The sequence below is a fragment of the Dromiciops gliroides genome, chromosome 2, assembly GCF_019393635.1.
Source record: "Dromiciops gliroides isolate mDroGli1 chromosome 2, mDroGli1.pri, whole genome shotgun sequence".
NCBI lineage: Eukaryota > Metazoa > Chordata > Mammalia > Microbiotheria > Microbiotheriidae > Dromiciops > Dromiciops gliroides.
The window spans coordinates 274,526,119-274,549,909 of record NC_057862.1 but is presented as its reverse complement, the minus strand read 5'-3'; the positions used below and the strand labels follow the sequence as shown (position 1 = coordinate 274,549,909).

Genomic DNA, 23,791 nt, shown 5'->3' with positions numbered 1-23,791 from the left:
TACTGATTTAGCAAACAAAAGTATGTAACCTTCATAGAAAAGTTCAATGGTTCATGTGTCAATAAATATTTACTAGGATAATGACTCTTAAAATGGTACCCTGGAGGAGTAAGTTCCCCTTCAGAGGGAAAGCAGTTGTAGCTTTCACTGGTAGAATTGGGCCATACTTAACTTGAAGTGTTGGTTTGGGTTTTTTAATCAAAATTCACATTGGGGAGTACCAAAAAACAAAACCACCCACCCTAAACCATCCATACTTTAAAATAAAGAACTGAGCAAACTCAAGACAGGAGACTTGATTCAGCTTTCATAGTTTTAGACATTAAAATCCTCTTACTTCCTGACCTCCGTGTTGACTGCTACATGGGTATATTGCAGATTATAAGTAGCTCTGAGTGCCCCAAAAGAGATTGCTTGCTGTGCCCTATCATGCGGTTAGTCATTCATTGCAGTTAGCCATCTTGCCATGGAAAACAAAAAAGGGGGGAGCGCAAAAAGATCTCAGTTAAGATGCTTCACAGATGTTACCTTTGTTAATTCAAGCAGTTCTCAATTGCAGCCATGCACAACTGTTTAGCTGGTACCGGTTGGTGAAATGAGGAGTTGGGTAAAATGCCATTTATTTTTCTTTACTAGCCTGTTTCTAGTAGTTATGTAAAGCAGCAGGCTCACTCCCCGAGTCTATTTGAGGAAAAAATGTCTTTGTGAAGGAGGAATTCATGTCTCTCAAGTTCCCCTTCTCCCTATGAGACCTCGGAGGATAATTTTGGAGAAGACATATACAGACTACATCAGAAATAATAGTGTCTTCAGTTCTGGGCATCAGGCACCACATTTTTAGAGTGACTTTTAATATATCCAGAATAGTGAAGCTAAAATGACAACTGAAAACCAGGATATAAGAGGAATTGTTGAAAGAAATAAAGTTGCATAACCTGGAAAAAAGAAGAGACTGGTGATGGGGGTATTTGGGGAGGACATGGTCATTGTCTTCAAATATTTAAAGGGGTGCCATGGTGGAGAGGGAATAGATTTCTTCCCACATTCCTCCACAGAGCAGAACTAGGACCAACTGACAGATAAGGAAGGTTGTTGTTTGTCCTTTGTTCTTGAAGAGGACCATGACAGATGTCATGACTTGCAATGAATTAGATTTATGCGAGAAAGGGGTGTGCAAAATCTGTAGCCTCACTCTCTTCTTCATAGCCAGTGGCAAAATATATTATCATGATGACTGGAACTGGTCCCAGATGTTTAAGGCAATTAGGGTTTGGTGACTTGCCCAGGGTCACACAACTAATATCTGAGGTGAGATTTGAACTCAGGTCCTCCTAACTTCAGGGCCAGTGCTCTATCCACTGCACCACCAAGCTGCCCCAGATAAGGATGGACTTTCTAACAGTGACCCTCATAGAATTTTAGAGCTAGAAGAAGCCTTGGAGAAGATTTCAAGTTCAACATTCTCATTTTCAGGATGAGAAAATGCAGTCCCTAAGGTCAAAGATGTCTAGTGGTAGAATCAAGTCTAGAACCCAGGCCTTCTTTTTTTTTTTTAAACAATAATAAAAATTTTTATTTATAGTTTTGGGTTCTAATTTTTACCCCTCTCTCCCTCCCTTCTGCCTCCCTGAGGCGGAAAACAATCAGATATGGGTTATACATGTATGATTATGTAAAACATTACCATATTTGTCATTTTGTACAAGAAAATTTGATTAAAAGAAAAAAATGAAAGAAAATGAAAAATAGCATGCTTCAGTCTATTCCATCAATATCAGTTCTTTCTTTGGAGGTGGATAGTATGTTTATTTATTTATTTTTTTTTTAGTGAGGCAATTGTGGTTAAGTGACTTGCCCAGGGTCACACAGCTAGTAAGTGTTAAGTGTCTGAGGCCGGATTTAAACTCAGGTACTCCTGACTCCAGGGCTGGCACTCCATCCACTGCACCACCTAGCTGCCCCAAGTATGTTTCATCAATAGTCCTTTGGGATTGTCTTGGATCATTGTATTGTTGAGAATAGTCAAATCATTCACAGTTCTTCATCAAACAATATTGCTATCTCTGTGTACAATGATTCTGCTCACTTCACAATAAATCATTTCATACGTCTTTCTAGGCCTTTCTGAAGTTCTCCTGCTTGTCATTTCTTATAGCACAATAATATTTTATCCCCATCATCTACCACAGCTTGTTTAGCCATTCCCCAATTGATGGACATTCCTTTGATTTCCAATTCTCAGCCACCACAAAAAGCTGCTAGAAATATTTTTGTACAAATGGGTCTTTTTCTCTTTTGGGGGATGTCTTTGGAGCCCGGGCCTTCTAAATCAATCTTCCCTGGTTACTTTGCAAAATTGTAGTAAGTATGTATAATTCTCCGGAATGTAAAAGAAGGACTTCTATATTGGGTTGGAAGTTGGAACAAAACAAAAATAACTATGTTATTTGCATTTAAATAGCACTATACAAAAAGTAAAGTATATTGGTAGTTAGTCAATCAATAAACATTTCATAAGCACGTTCTAAGTGCCAGGGTTTCAAAGGAAGGCAAAAGAAATCCCTTACTCTGAATGAACTCACAGTCTAGCAGGGGATACCATGTGTAAACTATGTGCAAAGAAGATAGAAATTTGAAATGATCGACAAAAGGAAGGCAAGAGAATTAAGGAGAATTGGGAAAGGCTTCCTGTGGGAGGTGGGCTTTTAGCTGGGACATGAAAGAAGCCAAGGAATCCAGAAGGTAGAGATGAGGAGGGACAGCATTCCAGGCATGATGGGCAGACAGTGAAAATGCTCAGAGTTGGGAGATGGTGCTGTTTGTTTGAGGAATAGGGAGGAGGCCGTGTCACTGAATTATAGAATGTGTGTTGGGGGTTGGAGTGGAGGGCAGGGGAGTGTAAGGTATAAGAAGACTAAAGGTTATGACACCTAATTTGGTAAATAAAGGCTGGGTCTTGGAGTCAAAAAGACCTGGGGGACAGCTAGATGGCGCAATGGATAGAGCACTGGCCCTGGATTCAGGAGCACCTGAGTTCAAATCCTGATTCAGACACTTGACACTAGCTGTGTGACCCTGGGCAAGTCACTTAACCCCCATTGCCCTGAAAAAAAAAAGGGAACACCTGGATTCAAAATCCTACTTTTGATATATACTTACCTGGGCAAGTCACTTATCCTACATGTGCTGCAGAACTATAAATTACAGATAAACTGGTGATCTGTATCAATGGAATATTTTTCTACAGTCAGGTGACAAGATGAAGTCACAAGTCAAGACCAAATATCTCCAGCCCCCCAAACTAGCACATTACCTATGATATATATATATATATATGTCCAACGCATATTAATCCACACAATCAACTTGTGAGGTAGGTAATCTCATTATCCAAATTTTATAGATGAAGAAAGTGAATCTCAGAGGAATTAAATGCCTTGGCCAAGTTAACATAGCATAGTGGTAGCTCCAGAATTATCTTCACTTACATAAAAGAAGGAAGGAAAAAGTGGGAGACAGGAGTTAAAATTATACATCTCCCAATCAGAGAATACCAACTTGCTTGAAAATGGACAAATAATAGTTCACATTTCTATACTATTTTAGGATTAATAAAGCGCTTTTCTCAGGACAGCTCTATCATGTAGTGTAAGTACGATTATCCTTATTTTGCCAATAAAGATTTTTAGGGCTGAGTCTTTTTTTTTTCTTTTTTTTTTTTTGCGGGGCAATGAGGGTTAAGTGGCTTGCCCAGGGTCACACAGCTAGTAAGTGTCAAGTGTCTAAGATTGGATTTGAACTCAGGTCCTCCTGAATTCAGGGCCAGTGCTTTATCCACTGTGCCACCTAGCTGCCCCAAAGGCTCAGACTTTTTAATGGTCCAACATTGTCAGAACCAGGACTGGGCCCCAGGTCTCTAAAACTCAGTGCTTTTTCTGGCATTCCACACTGTTCTTCATTGATGGGTTAGTGTAGTGGTGTCAACTCAAATAGAAACTGGGCACGCTGCATAGTGACTTAGAAAAACATATATTAACATTATCCATGTTCTATTGTATTTTTATTTTGTTAAATATCTCCCATTTACATTTTAGCCACATATTTGACACCTCTGCTTTAGTCTGTAAAACTCACTGCAACCAAAGCTAAAAAGGGACAATGGGAGTAAAACTCATTATTATAATATGTGTCTTGAAAACAACCTCTTGGGGCAGCTAGGTGGTACAGTGGATAAAGCACCAGCCCAGGATTCAGGAGGACCAGAGTTCAAATCTAGCCTCAGACACTTGACACTTACTAGTTGTGTGTCACTTAACCCTCATTGCCCTGCAAAGAAAAAGAAAAAAAAAAAAAAGAACCTCTGTTTCATCTTCAGAGAACTTCCTTATAGTGAAGCTCTCTAGTGAGGGAAGTAGTTCAGAACCTTCACAGGGGCACTACTCACCAAGGTGTCGTGTGCATGTTCGATTCTCCTATGCAAAATGGGTGACATTCATTGGTCCTCATTCAAACACCAGCTCTAGATGAGATTTTTGCTGACTTCAGGTAAATGTGGGTGGTTTTTCTTGGGAGCTTTGTGTATATGTGGATCATGCATGGGCATATGCATGTTTATGTAAATGTATATGAACATTGAACACAGGGATGGCAATACAGTTAACTCTGCTCTGGATCATTAGATTTGTTTTATTAGTTTGAATGGTTTAGCCAGATAGCAGTCCCCTTTTGCAGTATTATAGAGTGAACTTAATTGTGGGTGATTTCATTCTGCCCCTTTTATGTTGAAGCCAGGGGCTTGCGTCATACAACAGTAAATTTGGACAGATTTTATTTGCATGTGAATCATAGCTTTTCCAGATGAATGTCACTTACTTGGAATTTTTGTCTGACTTTGTTTTTGTTTTTGTCTCTTGGGGTTTTTCCATTGGGTTCTTTGGCTAACCAGAAAAAAAAAAAAGATTTTTTTTTTTTTGAGGAAAAGTTCAATCTGACTAGAGCAGGGTTTGAATTGGCAACTAAAAAAGGAGAATGTTATGAATGTGAAAAAAAAGAAAACAGATGCTTTATTTTGCTTTGAGGGAAGGACTGAGGCCAAGTCAAATGGAGAGCTCTAATTTAAGAATGGTGTTATTACAGGTCATTGGGAGTCAGTTACTAGCTAAATTGGGAGACCATAGTCACATGAAAAAGCAGCAAAGACAGATCACATGGTGTCGATCCAGGCTATCTTGTAGAATGAAGTCTTATTTTATTTACTACACAGTTGAAATGCAATTGGTTTTATATTGAAAACCCATAACCAGCTTTTTGGAAGTTTATGATTTCTCACTCCAGTCCATTAGGGTTTCTTGTAGCTATTTATGCATACACTCGTTCTTCCCATGTGTGCAAATCCAATGGCTTTATTTTGGTGCTGGAATCTGTTCAGTGATCAATAGTTTAAATCATGTGCCAAGTGCTGTGTATCATCAATACCTTACATACCCATCTTATCTCATTCAGTGGTGTTTCCTCACCTACAGGACTTTTCCAAAGTAGGCAGCATAGTCCAGGTGTTCATATACCTTAAAAACAAACAAACAAAAAGAAACTAATGATGAATTCCATTTATTACATTATCTTCCAATTCTCCCAGAGCATTTACTTTTTTAAAAAAATCTGTCCGTAGACAGCAACAACAGAATAATGTTCTTTTCCACACCACAAGAGGCTATGAACAAAATGTTCCTTCTGAAAACACTGCAGAATTCTGGCCTTCTTGTCCATCCTGGGGACTGACCATGAAGGGCAGTGGCAAGTGACTGCTTTTCTGCTTTTTCCTTTAAGAGTCAAGTTTCTGGTTTGTATAAAGTCCCAAGTAGGAATACCCATTTCCATTCTCTCTCTCTCTCTCTCTCTCTCTCTCTCTCTCTCTCTCTTTCTCTCTCTCTCTCTCTCTCTCTCCCCCTCCTTCCCTCCCTGTCTCCCCCATCTTCTTAAATAAGGTAATGTAGAGAAAAAGAAAGAAAGATTAAATTCAGTAAACTCTTTTAAGGCCTAGACAAGTTAGGGCTCATGGCCAGCCCTAAAGAGAGGGGTCAAGTTCTATAAGGGTCACAATTAGTAGGTCTGTGACATAGATAGTTCATGTGGTGTTGCCTGAGGCATGAGAACAAGCAATGCTTGTTATCAAGGTTAGGAATAGAAGGCTTATGGAAACTTTCTAAAAAAAGGCAGCATGGTCCATTGGACTCTTCAGGACTACTTAGTTATCTGCCAGGAGACTTGGGTTTAATTCCTGGCTCCACTACTAAATTGCTGGGTGATCTTGGGCAAGTCATTCAGTGTCTCTGGGTCTCAGTTTTCCTTATCTGGTAGATAGATGGTGTTGATGATTTTGCCCTCTGAAACCTACTCCAATATAAGATACAAATGATTAAAGAAATACCCATCTCTTTAATGAACAAATGCAAGGTGTTTCCAGCTGATTAGAGGAATAGAGGTGCAATATAAGCGCAAATCATTATTTATCCAGTGCAGAGGCCTATATCTTTGTAACACTGCTGGTCATTGCTCTCCTCTGAGTCACCCACCAACCTCTGACATCACAATCCCCCTCCCTCCCACTCAACAATGGGGAGCTATGCTCAGAGGACACCAGGGGAGGGAAGAAAAAGAGGAGGGCAAGGTGGAGAGGGAGGAGATGGAGTAATCCCTTATGTTATAATTCCATCAACCCACCGATTTTTCATTTACCATCTGGTTCAACTGTAATGTGTTCAGCTCCATATGACCTGTGCAGCTTCTGTATCCTCCCTCAAAGATTCAGCAAAATATTATGGTCCCGGAATCCGAGATAATTTCAATACTGTTGCTGAATATCTCCCAGTTCTGCGTCTTCAGACCTCTGAATTGATGCTGGATGCTACTTCTTCACCAAACTGCCAACAGGAACAACCAATTAGAGGTAACGTTCTGGCAGCTTAGCTTAGGGCTTTTCTGACTATCCATACAGGGACTTGGAGCTGGAAGTGATCTTAGAAATCATTCTGGTCCAGCCACTTAATTTTACACGTGGGGAATCTGTTCCTCCAAAAGGGAAATGACTTCCTCAAGATATTCTCAGGTCAATCTTTCAGTGTGAACGATCGGAGGTTTTTAGAATATGTTCTTTCTAGAGGCTTTATTGGGTTTGGGTTTGGGTTTTTGGTGGGGGTGGGGAAGGGGGATAAACTCGTATGTGTCTCTTATTTTGCTGAGAGATCATGTAAAGCTGAAAGGTGAACTAGGTCATAAAACATTCTTTTGTTTCGTCATATGCTACTAAAGTGTAAAACAGACAAAAGTGTTCTTCCAGGTTTGCCAAAAGATGGGAGACTTGCACCAGTCTGTCAGTAAACATTTAAGTGCCTACTATTCTGTCACTCACTTTGTGCTATCTGCCAGGCATTGTGCTAAGTAATTGGGATTGATACAAAGAAAGACAAAAGATGGTCCCTGTTCTCGAGGAATTCACAGTTTCATGGGGGAGAAAACATGCAAACAACTATAAATAAACAAGATACATGCAGGATAAATTGGAAATGATAAAAAAAAAAGGGAATGCGTTAGAATCCAGGAGGATTGGAAAGGACTTCTTGCAGAAGATGGGATTTTTAAGTGGTACCTGAGGAAGGCAGGAGGCAGAGATGAAGAGGGAGAACATCCCAGGCATGAAGGATATCCAATTAAATTCCTGGATTTGGGAGAATGGAGTGCCTTTTGTTTGAGGAACAGCAAGGAGGCCAGTGTCCCTGGAGTGAAGAGTATGTGGTGGTGTGGTAAGATGTGAGAAGACTGGAAAGATGGGGATGTCAGGTAAGTATAGCTTGGAACTCCAAACACCGAGGATTTTCTATTTGATGCTGGAAGTGATAGGGAACCACTGGAATTTGTTGAATAGGGAAATGATAGACTCAAACCTGTGCTTTAGGAAAATCTCTGACAATGGAGGGAGACTTGTGGTAACCTGCAGACCCAGTAGCAGACTTCTGCAGTGGTGCAGGCATGAGGTGATTGAGGGATCTGCACCAGGGTGGTGACAGTGTCAGAGAAGAGAAGGGGGCATGTATGAAAGATGTCATGAAGGTCAAATTGATAGGTTTTGGCAACAGATTGTATCTCAAAGGCCTTCCCAGTATAATCCATAGCTTCTATAACACACACCCAAAAGTATTCATCAAGTCTTCATTCCAATACCTCCAGGAAGGGCAAGGGCCATTACTTACCTACCTTGGAAGTCTATCCTAACCTCTGGTAGCAATTTTAAAGGAAAATGTGCCCTCTCATCAAGCCCAAATTGCCTTTTTGTCATTTCCTCCCATTGTTACTAGTTCTCCTCTCTGGAGATAAGCAGAAAATGGTCTACTACCCCTCCTCTGATAATCTTTCAGATACTCTTACATAGCTCTCCTACTCCTTCTAAGTCTTCTCTTTTCCAGGCTTTAACCAGTTTCTTCAACTGTTCAGCATTATGACATGCTCTCAAGGCCCATTCACCATCCTATCTGCCCTCCTCTGGATTCTCTCTAGTTTATATTAAAAATTTTCCAAAAATGTGGTACCTAGAACTGAACACATCATAGTCCAGATGTGGTCTGAATGAATTGAGTCTGGGGTGCACAACCAAGCTCTGATACTAGATATATGAAACATGATTATGGCCAAATCACTTAAACTCAGTCTCCTAATTTGTAAAATAGAGAATAATAATGCTCACATTCATGCTTCATAAGGTTGCTGTGAAGAGAGTACTCTGCAAACTACAAAATGCTAAATGTGGATTTTTTTATTATATTACTCTGCTTCTATAAGTGGAGATGGGGTGAGGAAAGGAGGTTCCCTTGCCAGTTTAGCTGATATAATCACAGAATGAAGTCATCCAAGGTGAGGTGGTTTTTTTTGTTTGTTTGGGGGGGGGGTTGGGGTATTTTTAGTGAGGCAATTGGGGTTAAGTGACTTGCCAAGAGTCACTCAGCTAGTAAGTGTTAAGTGTCTGAGGCCAGATTTGAACTCAGGTACTCCTGACTCCAGGGCCGGTGCTCTATCCACTGCGCCACCTAGCTGCCCCGATGAGGTTTTAATGTATAAAAGAGATGCATCTATACCAGGTGAACCCTTTATGAGGTATGCTTTTCTTTGGTTGGATGAAGAACAGAATAGCCCTATTGGCTGAGCAAACAAGCTAGCCATGCCTTTTGGGGATTTAAATAGCTCAATAAATTTCAGTAGTTCAGTTAATGGAAGCAACTGAGTCCATGCTACCAAGATTTTGTGGAGGAAGACCCCTGTAGCAAAGACAAGGGGTCTTTTTTCTCTTCCATTAACCACATCATCAAACCTATTAGAACAGGGGGAAAAAATACACCCAGCCAGAGACACATAGAAACACATAGATGTGGAGAGATAGACACAAGATCTGGAGAGACCCAAGGAAAGGGTGGAGGTGAGGGAGGGACAGAAAGGAATGTCATTTTAACTATGGACTCCAGAAAGGAGCAGACCCTGGGAGCCCATCATAGGCACTGCACCTAAGGGGAGCTGCATTAGGTCACTACAACGAGAGAAGGGACTTTAGGTCATGAGGTGTACTAGGAGATGTTTCTTATATCCTTTGCCACACATTTCATCCTGTGTTAATGAAGGTACTCTGAAGTTTGAGCCCACACTTCCCATGGATACTATATTTGTAAGAGTGTGTACCATACTAGGTTTATTTGGGGAATATTTTGTAGCAACTGTTCTTAGTAAATGCCTTTGCTAAATCTGTTTAAGTCCTCTGACTTAAATAGATTTAAGTCTATTTATGTAGGTCCCAGCAGTAATGGTTCTAATCTCTTCAGAACTCTGGACAATGCACCTCTCTCCATCTTTCTGCACTCCCTCTCTGACTCCATCCCTTTCTTACTCTTATTTGAACGCTCCTCTTTTCTAGGCTGATTCTCCCTAGCTCCTTTGAAATAGATAATGAGGCTGTGTACCTAATTCTCACTCTAAGTAATGTTGAGTGAATTTTCATGAACCTTCAGATTTTAAACTCTAAAGGATAGACTTTAAGCATTACCAAGGGCTATTTGCCAACAACTACCAAATTGTTCTGGACCTAGTTTGGGGTTACCCAATTTTCCATCCTCAAACCTTTCTCATTCTGCCGTATAAGATAGATGAAATATTGGAAATATTTTTCCACGTATGAGATCATCAGAAAATTAGAGACAAAATTAGTTTATAAACTTTTCTTCTTGTGAGCTAATAGAAATTCTTGTTAAAACTTTATTTTGACCAAGCACAATTTATCATGACAAGGGGGAGAATAAATGACTTTATGGAACAATAATTTTCTTAGTGGGGTAAAAAATCATGGAGACAAAACCAGAGACAACAGTTGTTTTTATGTAGAGAACAAACTTCACAACTCCTCTGCAAGATAGGTGTTATTAAGAGCCTCATTTACAGTTGAAGAAACTGAGGCAGGCAATGGTTAAGTGATTTGTCCAAGGTCACAATAAGTATCTAAGGTCCTACTTAAACTCAGGGTCTTCCCCACCCCAGGTTCGGTCCTCTATCTATTGCCACCTAGCTGCAGATAGTCAAGTCAATGAACATTATTAAACATTTGCTGTATGCCACACCCTGTGCTAAATGCACCAGGCTTGTATAGCCAGTGAAAGGACCTTGTGCTCATCTTTGTGCCTATTTAATTTATTTGTGTCTTATAAGAAAGAGAGTAGAAGGTTGCAATATGAAAGTACTCTTCATTATTTTAGAATTCTAAACTCTTAAGTTTGAGAGCTATTCAAGAGGATCCCTTACTTTCTAGGTATAATGAGGGCTCTAGGCTGAGTCATCTTGCTCTTCAGTAGATGCTTGGGAAATAGCATTGTATAGTAGTTAGAATATAGAATCTTGAGTTAGGTTAATCAGTTCTGCCTCTGATACTTCTTAGACTTGTGACTGAACAAATCACTTAACTGGATCAAATAAGATTGGAATATATTATATATATATATATATATATATATATATATATATATTTATACACACATATGCTTAGGCATATATACATACATATATATATATATATATATTTCAAATTCTACCATATTATACAATTGTCAGATCATATTACACTGCAAAGCAAGGATCTCTAGCTGGTCAGATGACACTGAAGTTACACCTGGTTGATTGTAGCCCATCTCACTTGAATTTTAAAAAGACAGTTTTCTTGGAAACTCTATGGCCCTCACTCCAGACTCATAGGTGCCTTTTCCCCTAACACACAATTAAGAAACTCTTTACCATCAAGCCCCTCACCTTACTTCTCCACTCCTTCTCACCATTCTACAAGGTTTGAGGGAAATAAAAGTGGCACTTTCCCACAGAGAAATTGGGGACCCCTGCTCTGAAGCAATAACTATTACACTAGGAAGCTGGGAGCTGGTGACAGAGACACTCAGATGCAGATATCAGGAGAGAAGGCTCAATCTCACTATGTTTTGCTTCAGTGCAAAGGAGACTATTAAAATGGATTACCTGTCCCTTTGCATTTATTTGAGATCTCTCAGTGTTGCCTAAATAGCTTCTACACTAAATCTAAAAGGGAAGGTGTGTCTCTGACTCCCTCTACAGGTCTGGACTTAATGGGGACTGCCTAAATTTGTGAGGCTAGTCAGTTCCAAGAACTGGACTTGTCCACTTGTCCAGCTCTTCTAATTCTAAATTAAACAATGGTTGATTTGTAATGAAGGATAACAAAAACTATTAAATCACTTATCCTCCCATCAGCACAATAAATTGCGCTGAGTTTCAAAAAGTATGTTTCTACAGAATTTCCAGATCACAGAGGAAGAAGCTATTTATAAATTAATTTTGTCATCAAATTTCTATTGATCTGACACTTAGAAAGCATAAATGTTAGTCCATGGAAAGAATAGCAGTTTCAAATTCATTCACTTGTTATCTTAGAGTTACATTGCACACATACTTTTGCGTTCTGAAGGAATGGTGTCTACATTTTTGAAGATTCTTTTAGCAGTTAACTCTTATTTCAAATGTGTGGGAACGGGGTGACCTGACATTTTTCTGATGACATGAAAAAGCCATTCTCTCTATTTTTTTGTTATTTTTTAAGCCATTCTCTTTTTCAGGAGAAAATAAGTATTTTGTTCAGGGGAACTTTTATTTCTAGACATTTTAATATTGAAATAGCACTTAGTATTGCCTTGATATTCTTCATAATTTTTCTCTGAGTTCACTAAGTATTATTCCATTTTAATAACCTTGGTGATGTAGAAATATTGAAAACTTAAAGCAATGTGTTTGAGGTTATAAATAAAAAGGATAATTCAGGATTTAAAACACATTGCCTTTTGATTTCTAGACCTTGCCTAGTCTACTGATAAAATGTATCATGAAACAAGGTCCACAAAAGTTCAATATGCACAATTTTGGATGGGGGAAAGCTCTTTTTAAAAGTTTTAAAAGTGTATTCATATGAGTAACCTGTGGAGCTATCATTTGATAATAGAATTTGTTTATTTTTTATATTTATTTATTTGATATTAAGAGTTTATTTTGTATTTATTTGATATTAGAGTTTATTTTTTTGTATTTATTTGATATTAAAGTTTATTTCTGTCATGCCTTGATCTATTCAATTCCTTCCAAGAAACTGTCCTATATTGACTGAGAGATCTGACAAAAGTTGAGACTTAAAACTTCTGGTGGTGAATATGATAATACTATTTCAATTAGATGAACTAAATTATACTTATTCTTGGGGTTCTCATTTTCAGACTGTGCTCATTGAAATATATGTTGAAAATGTGTAACCTATATCTGTAATCTATATCTGAGGCTTACTGCCTCAGAGAGGGGGAGGGAAGGGAGGGAAGAAGGGATACAATTTGAAACTCAAAACTTTAAATTAAAATGTTTATTTTTTTAAAAAAAGAAATATATGTTGAAAGGCTTACTCATATGTAATTGTTCAAAGGATGCTTCCCCACTCCCACCCCAGGGCTAGTATAAAGACAGTATACTCACTCTTGTAAAATAACAGGGTGAAATGGGTTCTTTTTGAGTTTGGGATGGAATGGGGGCAGAAAAGGAATGAAATTTAACCTTAAAATCAATGGCAGCTAAGCTTCTTGATTTTTGGATGGCCTTTACATCTTTTAAAATTTTTTTTAATTTATGGGATAAAGCAAGATTTTCCACAACATAGTACAATAAAAAAAATGATTGCTCATGAAACTGCAAATCCACTATGTACAACTTGCTGCTTCTTTCAAATATACAACAAAATTATGTAAATTTCTTTTTTTTTCCCTCCCCCCCACATTGGAGATAGCTACTATTAGATCCAAATTACTGTGTGTATATACACATACACACACATGTATATATATGTACACATATATACATGTGTGTGTAAAATTATTCTCTATATCTCTTTATCAGTTCTTTCTCTGGATACAGATAGCATCTGTCTTCATATGTCCTTTATTGTTAATTTGGGTATATTATTATTAATTTAGGTATTTATAATATTCAAAATAACTTATTTGCTCAGTCATTTGTAAAACAATCTTGCTGTTACTGCATACATATTCTCTTGATTCTGCTCATTTTGCTCCTCATTATTTAATGCAAGCCCTTCCATGTTTTTCTAAAATGTTTGAGCTCATAAATTCTTATAACACAGTAGTATTCTATCACATTCTTTTCTACCACAAAGAGAGATGCTTTATATCTTTTCTTAAAGGTCTTAACCAAATATCCATATTTTTTCAAGGATTTGTTAGTGCACATATCAAGCAAAGAGTATGAACTAATATACATTTTTTCACCTCTAATTTTTGGTGATAATCTTATATGGTTCTATTCAGAACATCATTATTTATGGTTAGATATATTAGCACAGATCATATTTTTGATAATACGGTGTTGTCCATATCCTGAGTTTTCATGTACTTTTTTTCTCTCTCCAGTAGGATTTTGAAAGTTAAGTCATATAAGCTATAATTCTGCTGCCTCTGAATATTATATGATTGAAAAGTCTCTAAAATCTTTATTGTGAAGATTGTTTTAATAGGCATCAGTTACAATCAGGAAAGCACTCATTAAATGGATTGACTAGTTCATTAAGTGTTTTCAAGCACATGGGGAAATTTTCCATTTTTAACAGTACTGAGAAAATTTGGCCATCATAAAAAAATTTTAATTGAGCTAATCTTTTTATTTTCATATCTGAAATGTTTCTGTTTTGATCTTATTAAAGTGAAGGATATCTACATAAGGTAGAGTTAACTCGACAGAGATGTGACCTTAAACATCTCTTTGCTATCTTGATAGCATTAAAAACTAATAGTTTGCATTTGAGGAGAATTTCAGCAAATATTTGCCATCCATCCAATCCATTTATCATACTGAGTTAAAGGAGCAATTCCTTTGATGGCAAAACAGAGATTTCTGGAATGGAAAGCAGGAGGTGCCTAATAATAACTACAAATAAGAGTTGTGACAGTAAAAAACAGTAGCCGCTGAATTGAGAGTAGGGACTGGGCTTCTAATTTCATTGATATAGGGAGCTCTTAGATGGGAAAACTCACTATGCATTGGCAGGTTGACCAGCTTCTGCATTTTAAAGTATAGAGAATCACCAAGGACCCTGAAGGGCTGTGACTCGTCCAAGGTCACATGGAGCCAATATGTGTCAGAGGCAGAATTTGAATCCAGGTTTGCCCTACAACCTACTTGCCTCTACTCAACTGAAAATGCATGAAAAATTTGGATTGAAGCATTTAATGTCCTTGGGATTAATGACTTACTTCATCACTGCCCCCCAAATTCAGCATGAATTCCCAATTATATCAGGTAACTAAAGACCTAGATTCAGTAATCATAATCTTTGAAAAGGGGTCTTCTGTTTACTGGACCTTACTTTAGTTTAGGTATAAACCAAGCATAAGGGTTCTGTGAATCCTTGGGGACACAAACCCCACCTGGTGAGTGCAAATAAAGTAATACAGATAGGAAAAGAAGGTAGATCACTGGAGTCCAGGGACATTTTCTCTTCAGCTGTCTCTGCATAGGAGGCATTGGTTCTCATCCAGGGAGGGTCGAGTTTTGGGAATCAGGCTAAGCAGAAAATTACAGGTATCATAGGACTGGGAAAATAGAGGGTTAAATCAAAGATGCTGGCCGTGGTAAAAGGCAGGTACTTTATGTATCTTAGGCAAATCCAGAATTCCAGGAGATAGGAGAATCACCTAGCTAAACAGAGCTGATAAAGGGTGGTGAACACCAATCCAAAAAAGGGGGCTCTTTATTCTTTGACTTTTTATGCTGTCCACTAGATACGTCTTGGACCCACTGATAGCCAAAAGGAGAGAAAAGGCTCACAAATGAACTTTGTCCCCCATCCCCCCATTGATGCTAGATTACTTCACAGTAGTCCTCTATTACCACAGGCACTGGAAACAACTGGGGGCTGGGGGTGAGGAGAAGATTCCTCTAAGGATATCCAGTAAAAGTACTTCAAGGTACCAAACACTGACTGTACATATTCCCCTTTATCTCAATGGTTTTTAAAGGGGAGTCCCCAATGATGAGCTTTCTAAGGTCTAAGAGGTTACCAAAAGGAAAGGGGAGACCTGTCGAGATCTAGAGTGGCCTGTGTCTTCCCCATTGGATCTATATGTGAACATATACCATCCGTGAGGAGTTAGTAAAGAACAGTGGAATAAGTTCATATCTTAACTCTAGTTCCCATAACACTGATCCCTGTCTGTTTTCAATGAACTCTGGGGACAATCAGTATGGTAGCAGTGATGGAAACTATAAAAAAGCAGGGCTTCTATTTTCTGTTATATCCTCAAAACTCGTAATACTCTCCACATACAGGCAACACAGCATGGGCTCAGTAGATACCAGTGGACCACCTGGGCAGCTAAGTGATGCAGTGGATAGAATGCTGTGCCTAGAGTCAGGAAGTTGTTGTCATTCAGTTGTGTCTAACTCTTCATGACATAGCATGCCAGTGCTGTCCATTGGGGTTTTCTTGTCAAAGATATTGGAGCGGTTTTCCATTTCCTTCTCCAGTAGATTAAGACAAACAGAGGTTACTTGACTTACTCAGGGTCACACAGCTAGTAAATATCTGATGGATTTAAACTCAGGTCTTCCTGAGTCCAGGCCCAGCACTCTATCTGCTGAGCTGCCTAACTGTCTAGAGTCAGGAAGAGCTGAGTTCAAATGTGGCTTCAGACACTTATTAGCTTTGTGACTTTAGACAAGTGATTTAACTGCCTCAATTTCCTCATCTGCAAAATGGGTATAACACCTACCTCCCCAAATCACAAGGATAAAACGAGATAATATTTGTAAAGCACTTAGCATAGTGTCCACTACACAGTAGGGTGCTATACATAGTAGCTATAATATTATTATTATTATTATTATTATTATTATTATTATTATTGACTTTTTCCAGTTTTATATGACCATGTCCCAAAATGAATTATTTCCAATGCCTATCCAACCCATGAACCCTCTACAACAGAAGTCTCAAACACACAACCAACCCATGGGCCTCACTTGCAACTTGCCTCACTCCTGAGTGCAGCTTGGAATCAGATGAAATTGAATTGGGAAATATTTAACAAAATTAAAAGAAGTAAATGAAACCATAGATCTTACATTTTACAACTAAGTCAATACATGGCCCACAGAGATCCTCATGTATGATTGATCTGCCCCACTTCTACTTGAGTAGAAGGGATCTCAGATATTTTTCCTTAGTCATCTAGAGACCAAACCAAAGTCACTGAAAGCCAAGGCCAGTTTCTAGCTTGAAAAATATTTGGGAATGTCTCAGTGTCCCTTAAAGGCTTCTTTTTAAGCTTGTTTGCGGTTGCTTCACTGTCACCTCCTTCCATTGCCCAGTCTATCCAATTCTTGGTCATGTTTGTGAGGCATGTAGCTAGTACTTGTTTAGAAAATTTCACAATGTTTTTCTCTAAGAAGGTTTTTTTTTCCTTTGAGTTCTTGATATAATTCTCTTCAGCACCTCTGACCACTTAGTAATCACTATGACGTTTCTATCTTCCAGTAATTTTGGCTTTCTAGTTTATCCAATACCTTTCAGATGTGTGCATTTAATTCTAAGTCATTTCTTGCATGAACAAATTGTCTAAATGCAGTGGTGAGAAACCTTTTATGGTAAATGTTATTAAACTGAAAAGCAAGGGTATAATAAAATAGCAATTTAAGTGTAATTTACTAACAACTGGAGCCCTTAAACACTCACTTACCATTGTGCTATAATAATGCCAGACTTTGTTTTTAAATACGTTCTCTTGTCACTCCAAGGATCCTTGGGGCAGTTTTTTAAATCCTCATAGTCTTTAATTATAGTTCTTCTTACTGCTTCTTTGTTGCTGTCTGTTTTTTAAATTGAAAATCATTAGCTTTTATTTTGGTAAAACCCCCAGCAGACACAGCTGGGCTCTTTACTAGCTGAATTTGACAGTGTTAAGAGACTGAGTTGTGTTATTTTAGTGCTGCTACGGAGGTGGGTTAGCAGTCACCTGCTCTTCTATTTTGGGGCTTACTTTCTGTTTCCAAAATCATGACCTGGGTGAGTGTTGTTGGAAAGTGCTTCACAGAGATAGTGCGTGGATTATTAGGACTCTGAGGTCTTCTTTCGTGAGTGGAATCTAGAGTCAGTCAATGTGGGAGGGTGGGAAGAACAGTTGGGCTTCAGAGACAGAGGGCCTGGGTTTGAATTCTGCTGCTCCACTCCTTAGTAATTATATGCAATTCATTTTATCTTTATCTCTCTGCGACTGTGAAGTATTAAATAGTTGGACTTGGGGCAGCTAGGTGGTGCAGTGGATAGAGCACTGGCCCTGGAGTCAGGAGTACCTGAGTTCAAATCCGGCCTGAGACACTTAACACTTACTTAGCTGTGTGGCCCTGGGCAAGTCACTTAACCCCAATTGCCTCACTAAAAAAAAAAAAAATAGTTGGACTATATATACAGAGAAAAAGAAAAAAGAGAGAGAGTGTGTGTCAGAGAAAGAGAGAGAGAGAGTGTGTGTCTAAAGTCCTTTCTAAATCCAACTTACATAGCCAGTATTCCCTGTTTGATGGGTCTTTTGTCTGATCCAATTGTTTCTTACCTGGCTAATGGTTTCAGCTCTCTCTCTCTCTCTCTCTCTCTCTCTCTCTCTCTCTCTCTCTCTCTCTCTCTCTCTCTCTCACCCCAACCATTATATATACATATATGTGTATATGTATGTATATGTATACACATATGTAGAAACATATACTTACTAGTTGTGTGACCCAGTGGGCAAGTCACTTAACCTGTTGTCCTTAATCCACTAGAAAAGGAAATGGGAAATCACTCCAGTATCTTTGTCAAGAAAACTCCTTGGACAGTATTGGCATGCTATGATCCATGGGGTCCCATAGAGCTGGACACGACTGAATGAATGAACGACTGAACAACATACCTGATGCTGGGTCCCAATTAGCATCCTCGCTACTGGGTTTTGTACAGTGTCAGGTATGATGTTGACGCCAGATACTTTCCATGTATACTTCTCTAGATTTTCCTGATATTTCTCTTCCCTGATTCTCTTTCTAACTTATGTAACAACTTCTCAGAATCCTTTGGTGGCTTTTTTTTAATCCAGGCCACACACCCACCAACCTTGAACATGACTGGCGCCCTCTTCTTCCTCCACAATCTCTAGATCACTTAGTAATCTCATCAACACTTTGATGGATTCAATTATCATCTCTATCTAGTTGATTCTCAGATCTATTTATCTACCTTTTAGTTCCTTAGTTCCAGGTTTAAATCTCAAACCACATGTCTCATAGACATCTCAAACTCCACTTGTCCAAAATGGAACTCTCTCCTCAATCTCTCCCCTCTTTTGAATTTCCCTTTTATTGTCTAAGTAACAATCATTCTCCCAGTAATTATGCAGGCTTGCAACCATGGGCACCTTAACACCTGCCCCATAGCAATCTGTTATCGAGTCTTGTCAATTTTACCTGTATGTCATCTCTCATGTACACCTCCTTTTCTCCATTCATGCAGCTGCAACCCTGATACAGGCCCTAATTACCTCACTCTTGGACTAATGCAATAGCCTGATAATTGATTTCCCAGCCTCAAGTGTCTCCTCCAGCCTATCCTTCTGTTACCTGTCAAGGTGATTTTCCAGAAGTGCAGATCTGACCATTCTACCCTCCCCCACTCAATAAATAGACTTTTGTGGCCTTCTTTTACTTACAGGCTCAAATATCAACTTCTCTGATACTTAGTCATGCTTGGCACAGTACATTGCACATAGTAAGTACTTAATTATGATGAAAGGGTATGCAAGTACAGAGACAGTGACAATTATCATTTATTCTGATGCTAGGGGCTCAATTATCATGAACTTCTCAATTTAAGACCCTCAAGGCACCAATGGCTTTCTCAGATTTTCCTTTTGTGTTTTAGAAATTATTTTAGAAATAATAATGATAAAAATACATTGTTACTTATCTCCATTTAGCAGAGCTTGAGGTAGGAAAGGATAAGAAAAAAAACCACAAACCTGGAATAGGCCTGGGTAAAGTCCTTGCCAAACTTTGCGATCACAGGATCTTAATATCATAGGTTATAGGACCATAAACTTAATTAACATTATATATATATATATATATATTTGGAGAAAGAAGGTGGATGAGAGGGGAAAAAAGTGGAAGGGATGATTGAGAGGTAACCCCTTCCACATTCTGGAATTCCCCCATGCAAAAAGCAGTACCCATCCCTTAGCTGTAGAAATGGGAGACCAGGCCATGTGGCTTCATGTTTTCCCATCATCTTTGCTATACTTATTTCTCCTCTGATTCTCAGTTTGATCCCTGTGTACAAAGTGTTTGTGTAGAGATTGTATGTATGTAGAATCTGTTGTCCTTGTTTATTTTTAGCTCATAACTAAAAACAAACAAGGACCACATAATAATAGGGCATTTGTAGACTAGACTGTAGACTTTGCAGGAAAAATGACATGAAAGTAAAGTTATTCATAGAAATCATTCTCTTGAATTTTATTAACTATAATTTTCAGAGTTTCACTTTTTACATTTTAGAGAAGAGATAGACTGAACCTGGTAGGAAGTTGGTTTTTATTTAGATTTTTTTTCTCTCCTTCCCTAGTTTCTTTCCCAGTACCTCTTCAGACTGTTATGGGACTTACTGTTGAAAGGTTGTTGGGTGTTTGTTTTTAAACTGTGAAAATAAATAAATAAAAACCTATTTATGGTAAATGTTATTAAAGTGAAAAGCAAGGGTATAATAAAATATCAAATCAAAAAATATAATAAAGCATGTTCATTATTTAAAATGGTAAAAATTGTATGTACCAGAAACCAAATAATTGTAAGATAGTATGTTTTCACTTTTATGTTAAAAGTGGTGGTCTTTTTCCTACCAAATAGAAAATTGTACTCCAGTGAAAATAACTTCAGATAATTTTGTGTCAAGAAGCTGAATAGTAAAATTGAGAAAAGTTAGAATCACAGAGCTAGGAGAGAGCTGAAAATCTTATATAATCCATTCCTTAAAGCTTTAAACCAGAGGTTTTTATACTGGAGGCAATGCATTTCAACATAATTAGTTTCCTTTATAAACCTATGTATTTTATAAATTTAAACACATTATATTCTGAAAAGGGGTCCATACTGCCAAAGGGAGAGATGTCATGGTACAACCAACCCCTGGTCTAAACCATCCTGTAACAATAACTGTTGACTTTCTTTTTGAAGACCTGTAGGTTCCATTACCTACCTTGGAATCTCAACCCAATGCTTTATAATCCTGAGAGTCTGGATCTTGTCCAATGAGAAGAAGTTCTATCAAGTACTTTGCAAAAAGTAAAGTGTCATATAAATACATCACCTCAAATATTTTCTGTCTTTAGTATCCTTAGAGAAACACTGCTCAGCAACCTTCTTCCTGAATTTAAAAACATTTATCTTTTACCTTTTCATTATTTTGAAAGGGCCTAGTTTTTCCCATGTCTTGTTGGGTTTCTTTACAATTGCTAACTCATTCAGCTTGTGATCAGCTATGACCTACCATGACCCTTAGGCCCCTTTTAAAGTAAATAAACATCTATGCTCAGTCTCTTAAAATGGGCTTCTCTCATCTTTCAGAATTACCCTCCTTGTCTTGTGAATCACAGTTTCCTGAAATGTGGAACTGATGTAGTGCCATTGAATCTTTGCCAAAAGTCACTGAGTGTTTTTGGAAGGCAAGTTTTATCCATTGCTTCTGTGGATTGCCAGCCACCTTACTTTTAGATGTCTTTTTGTAACATTTGTTATTGAAAGTTGCTTTTCGCTTTTTATGTCACAGTCATTTTTTTTTACATTCTTTCACATTGAATCCTGCCTTGCCAGTCCATCAACATTTATTAAGCACCTGTTATGTTGCAGGCACTATGCTAAGTTCTGAGGATACAAAGAAAGGCAAAAAATAGTGTTTGCTCTCAAAGAACTCACAGTCTAATGGGGAAGACAAACAAGATGTGTGTGTATGTATGAATGTCTACACACACACACACACACACACACACATATAGTGAATCTGGGGGTAGTACTAGACAGAAGGCTCTAATATTAAATAGTAAAGAAGAATGACTTAAAATTTACTGGGCTGACAGCCTATGTAAGAGTCTTCCTATGATGTTCTAGCCCTCTGTTGAGAGGCATCTCCTTTAAGGAGAAAAATAGGATTTAGGATAGAAGACAATAGCTTACTTAGTATCTGTGATCAAAGATGCCTTTGTGGTCATGGCTTTGGAACAGGTACACCATTAATCAATTTGATCTTGAGTTAATGGCTTAAGTTCCCTTCCTTAATTTAGTCATCCACAGAAATGGTATGGAGACTTATTATAATGATATGAGAGGACAATTATATTTTTCTACAGTCATCTCCAGCTATGAAACATAAACTAAAGACAAAAGCCAAGCCCTTTTGCCAATATTAATTTTAAATAATGATATATATTGGTTTTACATCATCTTCATTTGTGAACGTATCCCTTCCTTCTCTCTTGTGAAACTATCTCTTATAAGAATGTTTTTAAAAAGAGAGAAATGCAGCTCCACTAAACAAAACAACATATAAACACCTATCTTCCCCTATGATATCTCCATACATGAATGTCCCATCGGCATTACCAATTCAATCTTTCTTTGCCAGAGTTTAAACCACATTTGCTTTGTTTCATAGACAGAAATTTGGGGTAGCAATGGGAGTTGTGGGGGGCAGTAAACTTACTGTTGGGGTTCCAGTGTCCATGTATGCAAACACTTGATTCTACAGTAACTTTGTTGTGTGCACGACCTGACGCTCCTAATCTCCACTGTCACTCACAAATCTTCCCACCTTTATGAGCATCTAGTCTTCTTTTCAAAAGAAAACAAGGCTGGGAAACTTTGCTAGAATATCCCAAAGTACTGACTGTATTCTTTTTGGAGATGTGGATTATGGGACTGGGAAGTTGGGTTCACATAGCTCCATGGATGGTATGATGTTTTCTCAGTGTTTTGATTTTCACTATTGGTCACCACAGAGTCAAGCTGATCACTCAAGATTAAGAATCCAACCCAGTGCAATGTAGTGAGTGTATTTGGGGAAAATAGGTGAATTCTGTAGACTGAGAATCTAAATCAAAGGAATGATCTCTTCAACTTCGTGTTGACAGTATTGATATACTCTGGGGGAGGCATATTTGCTCATGACCCTGTGTTTTCTGTTCCAGGAATCATTAACCAATGGCAGCAGGAATCCAAGGATAAAGTGATTTCCCTTTTATTAACTCACCTGCCTTTGCTGAAGCCAGGAAACATTGAAGCAAAAGTGGAGTACATGAAACTGTTGCCTAAAATCCTGGCTCACTCCATTGAACACAACCAGCACATAGAAGAAAGCAGGCAACTCCTGTCTTATGCTTTGATCCACCCGGCCACTTCACTCGAAGACCGTAGTGCTTTAGCCATGTGGTTGAATCACTTAGAGGACCGCACATCGGGGAGCTTCAGCAGTCAGAACAGAGGTCGGTCTGATTCTGTGGATTATGGGCAGACACACTACTATCACCAAAGACAAAACTCTGACGACAAGCTCAATGGATGGCAGAACTCTCGGGATTCTGGGATATGCATCAGTGCCTCCAACTGGCAGGACAAAAACCTGGGCTGTGAGAATGGCCACCTGCCTCTCTACTCTTCATCTTCAGTCCCCACCACAATCAATACCATTGGGACTAGCAGCAGCAGCACAAGTGAGTAGTGCCCTTCATTCTCTTATCGTGGTTCTCCTGGTATGGTTGGGGAAGTTTGCTGTGGCATGTTCCCTTTGAAAATGTCTACTAGCTGCATTCTGTAACCTTAGAAGAGAAAGGCTGATGGTTTTAAGTTGGTTGTAGAAAATGGCCCTGGGTACCTGCGGAACTCTTGCTTATTTTGACTCTTCTGTAGTGTGAAGACACTAGGCTGCTAGAAATGATTAATGTATAAAAATTCGCTTTAAAAAAAAAAGATAACTTCCTGCTTCAAAGGGAGGAATAACTTTCACCCTGGTAGTTTTGGACTTTCTTTGACACTGATTTCCCATGTTATCACCTAAGCCTAACTTCTAACCTATCGATTAACCCAGCCATTCTCATGGGCTCTTTGTACATTTCTTGTTTTG

At 38.4% G+C, this 23,791-nt stretch overlaps 1 protein-coding gene across 3 annotated transcripts in view; it reads left to right on the top strand.

Moving 5' to 3' along the window:
* SAMD4A (sterile alpha motif domain containing 4A) overlaps positions 1–23,791 on the top strand; it is a 309,605-nt gene that overhangs the window by 138,002 nt on the left and 147,812 nt on the right. For all 3 annotated transcript variants that reach the window (XM_043985301.1, XM_043985302.1, XM_043985303.1), the window contains one exon: positions 22,860–23,381. In XM_043985301.1, the coding sequence (XP_043841236.1) occupies positions 22,860–23,381 (522 nt within the window). The remainder of the gene's footprint in view (positions 1–22,859; positions 23,382–23,791) is intronic.